Genomic DNA, 14812 nt, shown 5'->3' with positions numbered 1-14812 from the left:
CCTCATGTGACACAGGCTGTGTCAGTATTGAATGTGGGCAGCTGCTATACTCACAAGGGAGGGGAAAGGAGTAATCACCATCATAAAAATAAAGGAAAATTCACCTCTACTCTTACCATATTTTTTTTTGTCTTTTTGCTAGCTCTGAATTCTAGTGACTCCATTGTAAACTGTGAGTGAATGAGTGTGTGTTGGTAGGGTGGAGTATAAAGGGGCTGTACACTCTATTACAACTTGGACTTGTCCACTTTAAAAAATGAAGGTCTCCATCTTGACATGTTCATTTTGCAGAAACAAATTCACTTGTAATACAGGAGTTGACCCATATAACTCCTTTACAGAAAATATTATTTTTCATTGTGACAGCTGTTAAACTAGCTCCAACATTCTATGCAGCATGAAAGATGTCAGAGATTGCCAGTTTAATGGATACTTGGATGAACCCGAGAAGGGTGAGGCAATTAACAAATTTCAAGATTAGTACAATAGTCATTATTTTTCACAGTTACAGAACACATGCATAAAAATAAGAATGAAATGCTAGTCTATCTTAGGTCACAGATTAGCCTAGATTAGCCTGTGCCATTCATTATTTTATTCTGATCAATTTTAATTTTAAAAACCTCTTATAACATATGTTTGTACCTTATACTCAAGCATGAAAATAAATATGAGCTTTATATACACTTCCCAGGTAAGATGATAAAAACCTGAGATGGTGTTCTATTTCTAAATTATGTCAGGAGGATAGCTTCAAGAAAGAAACACTTGTGTGAATGGACTTTGGCAGAGTTTCCAAGACTATAGACTATGGAGACTGTCACTTAAAACTTAGATGTGCTGTATTATCAAAAGTATATATTTAAAATGACTATTCTGAGGCAGACAGTGGATCTCCTCCATCAAGGCTCCTCCTACCACCCAACCATTATGAATCTTAGATTCTTTTTGAGTAGATGGCAGGTACAAATCCTGGACCAATTCTATGCAGATACAAGGGTAAAGTATAATTGTAATAAAATAGTTTTTAAAATAAGCTAATTGAAAGATAGCAAATGCAGGAAATGCTGAATTCCCGGCTGCATATATGTACTCTTGGATCTTGACTTCCTGCAGGTTTCATGGCTGTGACCAGTCACTTATCTGTTGTCTTGAATATTTCATCAATAGGACATACAAGTTATTAGGTCTTGATATCTTCTAGAGCCTAAGACCTCATATTTTACAACTCTGTTGTAAGATCTATAATAATTTTTTTTTTCATTGTGGGCAGCCCTGTATTGAAAGACATTATTTAAACACCTATATACCTGAAACAGCAGGAAAGATGGTCACAATAATGGTCACAAAATCAGCCCACATGAGACCCAGTGAGAATTAGGGAAAATTAACTTAGAGAAAATAAATTAGGTCTGTCTTCAAATAGTTTAATTAATGACACATGGTGAGTGGGGTAGACTTATCCTCTCTTACTATAAGATACTTTACTCCAATAGATATATTAAGGGCTCTAACAAAAAGGAAAGTGGTACAAAAAGTAATTTTGAGAGATGGGTATGTTTATAATGTTGACAATGATAATTGTTTTATGGATATATAGTTATCCCTAGATGCATTATATTCCTTCAGATTTCTTTTTCTTTTCTTTTCTTTTCTTTTCTTTTCTTTTCTTTTCTTTTCTTTTTCTTTTTCTTTTTCTTTTTCTTTTTCTTTTTCTTTTTTTTCGAGACAGGGTTTCTCTGTGTAGCTTTGCTCCTTTCCTGGATCTCACTCTGTAGACCAGGCTGGCCTCAAACTCACAGAGATCTACCTGGCTCTGCCTCCTGAGTGCTGGGATTAAAGGCGTGTGCCACCACCGCCCGGCTTCCTTCAGATTTCTAATGCTGTGGTAAAACATCATGACCAAAAGCATGGGGAGGAAAGGATTTATTTCTCTTATTCTTGCACTTCACAGTCCATTATTTAAGAAAGTCAGGGCAGGAACTCAAACAGGGCAAAACCCTGAAGACAGGAGCTGATGCAGAGGCCGTGGAAGAATGCTGCTTACTGGCTTGCTTCTTATGGCTTGCTCAGGCTGCTTTCTTGTAGCACCCATGGCCACTTGCATCACGGTGGCACCATCGGCTGAACCCTTTGCACATCAGTTGTCAATCAAGAAAATGCACCACAATCTTATCCATAAACCAATCTTGTGTAGACATTTTTTTTTAGTTGAGGTTCTCTGTTCCAAAATGACTCTAGCTTATGTCAACTTGACATAAAACTATCATGCACATCAAGTTGTATACATTATCTATCTATAGTTTTGTGTATGCCATTCATATCTATATCTATTATCTATATCTATATCTATATGACTACTGACTACAAGTTTCAGATTTCTGACTGTACAGTGCTCTTTTAACAAATGAAATGTACAGCAATAAAATGGCTGCCTCCTGAGCTACCTGTCAGTGCAGATTTTGGAAGCAGAGACTAAGTATCTTACAAAAAAAAAAAAAAAGCTGTAAGGCAGTTCTTCCATTAATCAAGTCATCGCACTGAAGATGGATGTGCCAAGTCCATCCAGAGCATTCTCAAGTTGCTTTGGGAGGGGACCATTCTTTTCTGCTTAAAACAAGCAAAAATAATAACAATATAATTGCATCCTTTGTCAGTTTTGCCCTGTCTCACAAGACGTCAGAGATTCCTGAAAAATAAAACAAACACACATATACAAGCCATGTGCACTTGAACACACACAGAACCACAAAGACAAGTCTACAAAATTTCTCAGGGATCTTATTTTCCTCCTTTAAATCCCTGTGGATTTGTAACTTGAATCATCTACCACAGTGCCAGTTAATTATGTTGTATCATTTATTTTATACTCTATTTCTTTGATCTATGAGTTATAAGTGTAAAATAATGAGACTCATTTCCCTGTGAGATGACTTGTAATCTCAGTCTCATTACATTTAATTTTCACCTTTTTGTCAAGTACTTGAATAATCCATACCATTCGAAGCAGCATATGATCTGCCTTCTTAGATCAGAAGCATATAGCACAGTGTTGGGTGGAATTAAGACTTGAATGGAAGAACAGTGTTGATTGTGTGGGCTTTTACAGGGTTGAGAGACCAGGACTACTCAGGGTGTTGTCTTTGAACTTTGACCCAATTTTTGAATCTTAGAAAATTGTCGAATTTTAAATAATTCATCTTTTCAAAAGCAGTCAGACAAAAGAGAACTAGCTAGAGAATAATGCTATGGCACCTCTACTTCCTCTAGTGTAGAAAAGCATGGATGCTCAATCTGTGAGCCAAAGGCACTGGTAGCCTGGCAAAATTTTATCAGTCTTTTGCTGGCTCTTTTTCTACTGTTAATATGCCCAGAGTTCTCTTTACCTTTCCTAATCCTAATCCAAATAAACACAACACTTGAAACATTTTCCCTTCTTTTACATGACTCCCAGGTAAGAATGAAGAAAACTACTAGCTATTGAGTATTTCCCATGTGCTAGGCTCTATAAAAGTTTCTTTTATATCTACAACTTAATACATTTTTATAGCATTTTGGTAGGTAGGTAGTATTGCCATTTTATTGAGACTAAGAGAATGTTAAATAACATATATATAATGCTAGTAAATATAACTAAGGGTTGGAGAGATGGCTGTGTTGATAGAGACTTGACTAGCTCTGGGTTTTATGCCCTGTACTGCAATAAAGTGGAGGTGGTGGCGGTGGCGGTGGCGGCGGTGGCGGCAGCGATATAAATATAAGTTAAAGATGGTTTAATAATCAGTACCTTATTGTGTTCTTAGAGATGTATTTAATTCTCAATACTCACATCTGAAGGATTAGGCCAGTCCCACTAGCCTACTTCTTTCTCCCTCTGTTGTAGAAAACAAAGGCATGCCTACAAGATAGCATACAGTGTTTTTTTTTTTTTTTAATTGATATTTGAGAAACTCTATTGTATCTTCCTCTTTGGATACCTGAAAGTTGGAGAGTATTTTTTTTTCATTTTTGTAATTAATAAAGTAACAACCTAACATTTTCTCTTTGTACAACCTAACATTTTTTAAAATGTCATGCTCACAATTGTAGACCTGTGAATTCAGTCAAATAAGCCTTTTATTTTATAAAGTAAACCTTTTTATATCCTGAGCATGTCTGGCAGTCATGACATAGTAGAATGGTTCATATAGAGCACTCTCAAGTACAAGACTCCAGTTAAGACTTTACCACTTATCTCAGTTTTATTGCTGTGAAGAGACACCATGACTCTTACAAAGGAAAACGTTTAATCAAGGCTGCCTTGCAGTTCAGAGGTTTAGTCCATTATCATCATGGCAGGAAGCATAGTGGCATGCAGGCAGGCCTGGTATTGGAGAAGTAGCTGAGAGTTCTGCATCTGGATCGGTAGGCAGCAGGAGGAGAGAGTGGGCTACTGGGCCTGGCTTGAGCTTCTGAAACCTCAAAGCCCATCCCCAGTGATATACTTCCTCCAACAAGCCACACCTACTCCAACAAGGCCACACCTCCAATAATGCCACTCCCTATGAGCCTATGGGGGCCGTTTTCATTCACACCACCATACCACTGATCACTTGCTTTCCAGCAGACCAGAAAATAACACTTCTAATTATTGCACTGTGGCTTTGGGACCATTGCTGGCCCTTTCCCTTATTCCACTCTCAGTGCAAGTGAGTTAGAGAGTACCATACTCAAACATAAGATTCTGACAGAAGGGTTCTTTTGAGCTAGTTGTGAAAGGCAGACATAAGACAAACTCTTTACCTAAAAGTAGAGCATAAATGCCTCTTGTGAAGCTGTTCTTTCCATTCCCCATACCAGGAAGAAGCTAGCAGCCTTAGGGATGGAGATGAGAATGACATGGACCATCTACAATATGGAGTGTATTCGGAGGCCTTTTAAGTAATACTTATCTACATTAGTTTTTCCATTTATTTGTTGTCCTGCAATTTGTCACCCTAGAAGCTCAATGTGCTTTTTCTTTGCCGTGTTATTTCTCTGAACAAATATTGCTCTTTATTAAAGTGCTATGCAAGTGAGGACCTGCCACTTCTCCAAATGCCTTATTCCTCGGTGCCTCCATGTGTGGGCACTCTGTAGGTGTTGAACTTGGATTATTGTCCTGCCTGTGGTCAGATTTATTTGCAGAACTCCAGCAGAGAAGCTAGGTAGATAAAGAAAGATTGTCCTCTTTTGTGGATGATTTATCCAAACTCCCTTGTTATCATGAAGATATTTCTTAGAATTAAAAAAAAGAAGAAAAACCCCTCTATTATGGTAATGTAAGAAAATTTGAGAAATCATGTATTATGAACTAGTTAACACAGAAGTTGCTGTTCCAATTTTTTGAACATCTATATAAGTCAAATCTTTTTCTTAAGAAAATGTTCTTTGTTTTGTTACTGGCTTACTTGAGCAGTAAGTAAAGTATTGTGAGCTTGGAAGACAGAAGAAGAAATTCTGAGATGACTGTAGCTCTTCTATTGCTTTAAAAATTCCCAGAATCCATGCTTCCACTTCCCTGAATGACATCCTAGAATAGTTATTTTTCTTAATATGGCAAAGATTCAGTCTGAAAGGACAACTGAAAATGGGAATGAGACAAAATATAAGCTGAAGGCATGCACAGGAGCAGCATGGTAGGGAAATTGGGGAAACTGATATCTATGACTATCTGTTATAATGACTCTTACATAGTTGTTATCAAATGTACCAAAATATTTTAACTACTTTTCTTGCTGATACTAAATTTTAATTATTGAATTTACTACTTAAAATTTACTTTGTAAGCATCAGAGCCAAACCATAGAGTTCTGCAATGACTTGATTAATTTTTGCTTTTTTTTTTTTTTAACCAGAATCCTTTTGGGAAAGAAGTTTATCATTTCTAGTTTATATGGGAAAAACTTAAATGTCTGAAGTGTTCTTTGATACTAAGTCATTTGAATTGAAATATCTCTGTACCCTTTATAAAAAAGATTAGATGAATTGTTATAAACTGGCATGTGGCATACATCTATAATTCTAGAACATGAAGGCAGAGGCAAGAGGACCAGAAGGTCAAGGCCAGCATACACACAGAGAGCATTCAAATTTAATCTGGGATATGTAAGTCCCTCTTTGCACTGGGCAGTGGTGGCACACGCCTTTAATCCCAGCACTCAGGAGGCAGAGCCAGGTGGATCTCTGTGAGTTCGAGGCCAGCATGGTCTACAGAGTGAGATCCAGTACAGGCACCAAAACTACACAGAGAAACCCTGTCTCAAAAAAACTAAAAACTTTAAAAAAAAAAAAAAAAAAAAAGACCCTTTTTGCAAGAAAATTCCTGTAAGCTAATAAGTCACTAAATTCTTCTTTCCTCTGCAAGCCTGAATGTTCTGAGTTCTGAATTATGACAGTGTTTTTCACGGTCACGTTAAGTAGCACTGTCTTACTTTTTTTCAGGTACATGGGTGTAGACATGGTAAAAATAAGACACCCGTGTGTGTGTGTGTGTGTGTGTGTGTGTGTGTGTGTGTGTGTGTGTGTAGAATAAAAGACTAAGAACTTCTTCCTTAGTCTGTCCCATTCTAAGGCAGCCTAATAAAAGTTTCCTCTAAACCTTAGGAACTAAAATACACACACACAGCACACAAGCACACCACACACACACACACACACACACATACACCACATACACTAGATCCAATAATTTTTATGGTAAAAATTGTACTTTATAAAAGTTTTTCTGTTTTTTAATCTGTATTTTTATTATTTAATTTTTGAGATTATAGTTTAATTATACCATTTCCCATTTCCTTTTCCTTCCCATATACCTCTCCTTCCTCTCTTTCAAATTCATGGTATCTTTTTTTCATTAATTGTTACATACATATATGATTATGTTTAAAAAAAAAAAAGAACCTTGTAAATGTCAGGCAAATGTTCTACCACAGAACTACATCCTCAGCCCTTTGTTTTTGAGTCAAGAGTTTTGCTATGTAGCTCAGGCTGGCCTTGAATTTGTGATCCTCCTGCTTCTCAAGTGCTAGAATTATATATACGTGTGTATCACCATTCCAGATGGAATCTTAAGGTTTGTTTTCTTTTTTGTTTGTTTTTATGTTTTTAGTTTTCTTTGCTGATATTCTGGGAATTAAATAAAACAACATTCTGTTGAAGGAGGCAATAGATCCCTTCTTATTTCCCTATAATCCCATTACTATATTTATTCTCTCTCTTTTGTTTGGATTGCAAGTACATGTCAGTAAGTAAATTTGCATTTGATTGCTTCCGTATTTGCAGCTCTTTTGTGATAGGCTGGCCTCAAACTCAGAGATCTGCCTGTCTCTGCTTCCTGAGTGCTAGGATTACAGGCCTGGCTTGGAGATTTACAAATTTTAAACCATGGTTAAACCTAATGTTAGCAGCCTCTTTAGGGGAGAATTTATTTCATCAGAGATGGTCAAAACTATATTTTGTTTTGTCTAATAAAACATAAGAATTAAATTACTGTTTTAAGCTTCTGTTTATCAGGTCTGTGGCATATGAAAGCTGTTTTAAGAATTTCAACTTTAATAGTTTCTAAATAGTACTCTTAGTATTTACTTACACTGTAGGTTTTTGTGTTTTAGCATATTACATGTATGTAAATGTGATCAGCCTTCCCAGTGTGTTGTATTGTAACACTGCAATTACAAAAAGTCACAGCGTTTTCCTAAACTCTTCAGCTTGAGGGTGTGTCACTAACTGAATGCTGGTGCATGCTCCTCTGTTCATAGTCTGTCATTTTACCCCAACACTGATCTTGTCTGGAGATTTGGGTAACATGACAGGACTGGAGCTTCCCATTTCAAACACACAGAATAAGATCAGATTTCTATCTGTTCTTGCTAGAAAGCAAAAGTGAATAGGAAGGGCCAGCCTTTTGGCTGTCTGTCTGTCTGTGAGCACCACATGTAAGGAGAAGCTAGTTTATCTGTCTGTGCATTTGGGATTCAACAGCATAAACTGTCAGACTAACACTGATTGAAGGTAGACTGGGAAGGGGAAGCCTATCTGTCCAGTGGCTCGCCATTGGCTTCTTATTACAGCATTCTCCCCTGAGACTCACTCTGCATGCTCATTCACCTACCTCCCCCTTCTGCTCGCTCCCCTTCCTTTCTTACCCCTTCATTACTGATTCACAGCTAGAGGCAGCGCGGTGGCAGCAGCAGCAGTAACCGGGCAGCAGCAGCGACAGCCACAGCAGCAGGGCTGCTTGTCAGGAATCACGGATTGCAATGAGCTCATCCTTTTCTCCTTGCAGCTTCACAACTGCCCTGGCTTCCTGGCTATTGCTACTGCCGCCTGCTCATACACAGATCTCTCTCTCGTTCTCTCTCTCTCTCTCTCTCTCTCTCTCTCTCTCTCTCTCTCTCTCTCTCTCTCTCTCACACACACACACACACACACACACACACACACACACACACACACCCTGAGTCACACAGTCACACATGCTAGAGCCCTCTGAGCAGCTTGTCCATCTTTACACATGCATCTGAACTCTTCCTGCTCCGCTCCTGGCCATTTTTCCAGGATTCAGTTGTTTTTGCCATTTTTTATTTACATCAGCCTTTGATTTCATTCTCCAATCTACTCCAGGGCTTATGCATAGTTGATAATTTAGCCAAAATGTTTTTCTTGTGGCGACATTAGCTGACAGTTCCCATCGTAGACCATCTTGTGCATCCTCCTGGGGAGACGTAGCCTGGCTCCCCTCTCTCTGCAGTTGTTAGGATTGTGGATGAGAGATCCAGCTTCCTCATTCTGGATACCTATTTATTGCTCATGGAAGAAGGGGTACCCTGCCCAGCCCCAGCTGCTAAGCTTACACCTCCTGTCAGAAAGTCCCAGGACATGCACGACGAGAGGAGCAAGCTGGTGAATGAGTATGCATGCCGAGTGCTGGAACTTCTGGGGATGGGGCATCGGCTGTTTGTGCCCAGGCTTCTGGCGGTGAGACTGTTTTTTCATTGAACTTAATTTGTAGAGAATTTATGTAGTCCTCTGTGAGAATGTCACTCTGGAGGCTTGTGTTCCTGTTTTCTTCCCTTTCAACCTTTTCTACTGAGAAGGAAGGGCTGAGTGGCCACTGATGTGTAGCTTCCTTGAAGCCTGGACCATGCCACTCCTTAATTGGCTATAGGAAATTATGGCTATTTTCTCAGAGTCGGGGGTCATATCAGTGGCATTATCTCTGTGGCAAGGGGAACAAATAGATTTTCAGGCTGCTAGGCTTAGCAATGAAGCAGAAATTTCCAAAACTCGATGTGGGTATTCTGTTATCTGTGTCCCCAAAGGGTTAAATTTTACAACAGAAATAGCCATCTATCCAGACTCTGTGTGGCTGGCTTCCCCTCTCCTCGCCCCCGCCCCACCAACATGATTGCCAATTAGATTTGGGCAATGGGGATTTATTACCTAAAAATCCTTGTGTAGGAAATTGCAGGTTTCTCTCCTGGGGTGATTGAACTGTGTGTCTATAAAACAGCATACAGCTACTGGATCTGTACTGTGAGTCGGAGAAGTCGAGCTGGTTTGTTATTTGATTTCCTGAACAAGAGAAAAAAAATCATCCTTCCTTATTTCCTACCAAGGGTTAAAATTAAATACCCACAAACGCTGTGGCATGGTTTCTCTTCAGTGGTTCCAGAGCTGTGCCTAGCAACTGTTGGGTGATATAATTGGTCCACAATAGTCCTATACCATCATTTGATAATTGAAAAAAATATCTCAGCTTTGTCTGTTTTATAGGATGGAGTTTTAATGCTATTCCAGATTCATAAGATTCTCTAGATGCATATCTTTTCGGTACAGGATTTATTAAACTGTATTTAATTCTCACTTCTCTTCCTCCATTTCTTCTGTCTGATCACAACAGACATTCTGTAGCTATGTGTATAAGAAATTTCCCACCATGAAAAAAGTCTGTTCATTGCAAGATGAAGTTAGGTATGATGAGCAGTATGCAATTATAGGGAGGTTATTTGAAAAATTTAACAATTACTTTTCCATATAGGGCAGAATTTTTGCAAAGCTGAATACATATGTTTTAATGCTTAGGTGAAACCATTGCTTTCCTAATTCAGTTTAATTTACAAGAGAGAAAACTGAAAGATCATAATTCTGTTAGAAATGAGTTTTGTTTTATTTTTAAGTTCAGAAATTTTGACACTAGGAATTGCTAATATACATTTAAACCAATTCCTCTTTTCTCTGAATGTAACAAATTTCCATATCTTAAAGACTACTTCACCACCACTTGAGGGCTTCTATTGGTGACTTCACAGTCATCTGGTGTAGCCTGTTTGACATTTACATTTTCCGTGTTTTGAAGTAAAACAAGAATTGGTAGCTACGAAGATGTCTCACATTCATATCTGTACTAGAGATAAATTTAATGTTCTAGTTAAAAACATTTAATTATCAATAAAATCCACAGGGAGTTGGGCTCCCAAACTTGAGATCTTAGTGAGGTTACATATGTCACAACTGGACAAATCTGATTGCCACATGAGGTATCTGAAGTGCTTCCCTCAGGATTGTTTGGACTGTACATTTTAGAGCCTAGACAATAATGCTAGCTGTATGGCATGTGACCAGCATATGCTGAGCTGTGTCTGTAGCCATTTGGAAATCTCTGCCCTTATTGTACACTGTTATCCTTGAAAGACTGTTGATAGAATCTTGGTTATATGTGGTTTATATTTGGGAAGTCCTTTAATTAATGTAACATGGTGGCTGTGAATTGGGATCTACTATCCAAGGAGTTACCACTAGCTTATATACTGGGGAATGGGTGAGTGGGTTCAGGTCTTCAACATATGTTATGGGACTGACTGATGGTTCAGGATTGATGGCTGGTCAGCATGGGGTTGTCCCAAGAGGGATTCTGCCACATGCAGTATCTTTATCTTTCCATTTCCAGTCAAGAGGACAAGATTGAAGTTTAAAACATGACTGCTTTTTTAGTCATGTTTTAAACATGAATACATATAAACATTACAGATCCCCTATTTTACTTTAAAATTTCACTAAATTTCTTCATTATAAATAAGTTTTTTTTTTGTTTTTTTTTTTTAAGTCAATGCTAGACATGACTATGCTTGCCTGTGATCCTGGCACTCAGGAGACTGAGGCCAAAGGTCAGCTTGTGCTATATAGTGAGCTCCAGGCCAACCTATGCTGCAAAGTGTCTCATTTAAAAACAGAAACAAAACCAAGCAAGTATGATGATTCATCCAATCAGAGTTGTTGATTTGAGCACTAAGCTTTATTTATTGTTCCTAATTCACAGAGAGACCATCCGAGAATTAGAGCATGAAGCTTGTGTAAGAGACCATTGATTGAACAGGGGATACACATTTAGAATCTGTTTCTTGCCTTCAAAGGTACAGACTGTAAAGAACAATTCCCCTTGATAGATCAGATACAAGTACTTTGTTTTAGATATTAACACAATGCATCAGCTCCATGTGATGACTTAGCAAACATGTTTCTTTATTGGAATTAAAATACCCAAACAGCTGTAAACACCTTATACATAACTAAACATTTTCCTCTTCTAAAGACTCTTAGAAGGGGGAGGGTAAATAGAAATGCTAGTGGACATCATAACTAAAAGAAAAAAAAAAGATTATTTAGAGTAAAAATAGTGCAGATGAGAAAAGAACCATGAAAGTTTTCCCCCTAAATACTCACCTAGAATTTGTGACTAAGTAGAGACCCTGAGTAAAATTTACTCATCCAAGAGTACTTAGAAGTTTAGAATAGAAACACCTGGAACTAAAACTCAGATGTTCAAACTATTTCCAACCAATTTGCTTCTTTAAAAAAGAAAAAAAAAGCCGGGCGGTGGTGGCGCACGCCTTTAATCCCAGCACTCGGGAGGCAGAGCCAGGCGGATCTCTGTGAGTTCGAGGCCAGCCTGGGCTACCAAGCGAGCTCCAGGAAAAGGCGCAAAGCTACACAGAGAAACCCTGTCTCGAAAAACCAAAAAAAAAAAAAAAAAAAAAAAAAAAAAAAAAAAGAAAAAAAAAAAGAAAGGAAAGAAAGAAAGAAAAGTCACTTGAAAATGTGTTATTCTAACACTGAATTTTTCAGTGGGAAAACACATTCAAAGTGGTGTCAGCATTGGCTCATGGCCAGAGGTTGTGTGCTGCAAGTGAACTTTGGCAGGGAGAAGAAACGCTTTTACTCTCTTCACAGTCAGAATTCTTTTCTCTCTAGGGTTTGTCTTTTTGCAATCATGTGACATGAGAAGTTATAATCATGTCATTATATATTAAAATTACTGTCAACTGTAGTGTTAATACTGATATCATGAGTATTTCCACAGTGAGTTCAAAGGACTACGAGTAAGATTGAGAGGTGTGTGTGTGTGCGCGCGCGCGTCTTAAAGAAAATATTCTAGATGCCTATTTAGTTACCATTGCAATATTTCATTTTGATGAAATTTCTTATGGTCTCAAAATATGCCTTAGTATGTTCTTAGTTTGTGGGCTTTTCTGAAATATTTGTTTTAAGCAAAAGTAAGAGACTACTAGAGACAGGATGTCTCCTTTTTTACCTCTATCTCTGTGGTCAGAAGCCAGGATATCTTTTGAGGGGTACTTGGTTTGATTACAGAAGTGTCAGTCTTCCTATTAGGGGTACATTTTAAAATTATTTGTTTATTTTTAGTGTGCATTGGTGTTTTGTTTTGCCTGTGGAAAGGTATTGGGTCTCCTGGAATTGTAGTTATGGACGGTTGTGAGCTGCCATGTGGATACTGGGAATTGAACCCGGTCCTCTGTAAGAGCAGCCAGTGCTGTTAACTGCTGAGCCATCTCCCCAGCCCCTAGGGGAACATTTTTAAAGCTTAAAACTTATCATCATGAAATCCTAAGCCTCTCTTCACTGTCAGGGATTAATATTCATACAACTATAAGCCTAATTATACCCATCATTATCATCATCATAGCCAGGTAATTATTAATTCGTGTGTATTAGAACTAGTAATCCTGGCTGACACATGTTTTATTTTCATAGAAAGCACTTCTCCTTGTGTTTTAGATTAGCAATAATATTAGTGTTTGACATCTGTGAAGCATATGCATTTAATAAAACAAGTTCAGTGCTACTCAGAATCTGAATATATAAAGTTTTTCATGTATGTAGTATATATTTAAGGGATGTGGGGAGGATGGAGCAAGAGAACAAGCAAAGTAACAAAATGCCAGGAAGTTTGTTTCTGAGTTGTGAAGCTTTGTGTTAAACTTTCAAAACTTGTCTTCCTTGGGCTGAGGAGTTGTATCAGTGGGTCAAGAGCTTGGGAGAAGGAAAATGTGAATTCTAATCCCCAGCACCCACGTGAAAGCCTTGTGTGATGGTGTGTGCCTGTAACCTCAGCACCATGGAAGAGAGTTGGGATCCATGAGTTCATGGGCCACAGCCTAGCTGAAGTGATAAACTTCAGGTTCAAGGAGAGACCTTGACTGAAAACATCAGGTGGAGAGGCAATTGAGGAAGGCATCTTGTTGTCAGCCTTGGGCTCTATAAGCATGCATACATGGGCAAGTTTACCACCCCTCCATTTTGCTTTTACATGAGGAGCCATGACTGTGTAATCCAAAACCAAAAACAAGCATAGAGTGAACCTTCTACGTACACATATACACACATAGATAAATTACTATTTTTTAAAATTATTTTATAAAGCAAACTATATATATATATAGCTTGAGGGTAGAGCATATGGTTACTATGGGTGAGGTCCCAGTTCTGTTCCCAGCACCAAAAACAATAATAAAACATATTTTCTGTTAAATTCTTAGTGAAACATCCAAATCTTTGCAAAGTATAGTGTCTATACCTCATTTGTAGAGGGAAAACCTCTTAGATACAGTTGTCAGAAAAGGGAGAGTTATCCCTATAAGCTTATAATCTGCTTATGGCATTACAAAGGTATTTCAGGTGACACTTAATGGTTATCGAGGTCTCTTAAAGATAGAACTTTGGAAGAAAACCCCTTTGGAATCAAAGTAGGACTGCAGGTTGTCTTTAAAACACACAGAAACAAGTTTTTTTTTATTTCTAATTTTATTACTTTATTTTATGTGTGTGGGTTTTCTGCATGTATGTATGTCTGTGTGCCATGCGCATGCAGTGCTGGCAGATCCGAGCTGGCAGAAGCCATTGGATCCTCTGGAACTTGAATTGCAGGTGGTTGTGAGCTACCGTATAGGTGCTAGGAACAGAACCTAAGTCCTCTGCAAGAGCAACAAGTACTCAACCACTGACCCATCTCTTTGGCCCCCAACAGAGGTTTTTAAGTGCCCTTTGCCTAGTGGCATATGTTTTTATCATCACAGTGAAACTAGTTATATTGAAATCCACAAGAAAAAATATGAATTATTAGAGTAGAGACTATAGAATGCTTTATTTTTTATAATGAATGAATGGGAGAGAGAGGTGCATGCTCACATGTGTGCAGATGTGCTCTCTTAGGCATGTGCACAGATACTGGAGGAGAACACCTGGGTGTCCCCCTCTATCATTCTCTGTCTTATTTCAGCTCACTGAACCTGGAGCTAGGCTGGCTGGCCAGCAAGCTGTAGCAGTTCTTCTGTATTTACCCCTCATAGCACTGTAGTTGCAGATGTGAGAGCCATTACACCCTGCTTTTCACATGGGTGCAAAGATTCAGCCTCAAGTCTTTATGCTTGCACTCTCAGTGTTCTTACCACTAAACAACCTTCTCTAGCCCTAGACATCTCTCTTTGTGGAATTA

General features: G+C 38.3%; 1 protein-coding gene across 12 annotated transcripts in view; it reads left to right on the top strand.

Annotated features, from left to right (window-relative positions):
* Rabgap1l (RAB GTPase activating protein 1 like) overlaps positions 1-14812 on the top strand; it is a 566460-nt gene that overhangs the window by 411629 nt on the left and 140019 nt on the right. The window contains exon 1 of one of the 12 annotated variants that reach the window (XM_076547807.1): positions 8699-8997. The exons of 10 other annotated variants lie outside the window; for them this stretch is intronic. In XM_076547807.1, coding sequence (XP_076403922.1) covers positions 8830-8997 — 168 coding nt within the window. In that variant the 5' untranslated portion in view covers positions 8699-8829. Of the gene's footprint in view, positions 1-8698; positions 8998-14812 lie in introns of those variants that run through there. One more of the 12 variants, XM_042258407.2, reaches the window with a different exon arrangement.

This window comes from Peromyscus maniculatus, chromosome 11 (genome assembly GCF_049852395.1).
Source record: "Peromyscus maniculatus bairdii isolate BWxNUB_F1_BW_parent chromosome 11, HU_Pman_BW_mat_3.1, whole genome shotgun sequence".
In the NCBI taxonomy this organism is placed as follows: Eukaryota; Metazoa; Chordata; class Mammalia; order Rodentia; family Cricetidae; genus Peromyscus; species Peromyscus maniculatus.
Note: the sequence above shows the minus strand (reverse complement) of the source record. Positions and strands in the feature narration are given on the sequence as shown.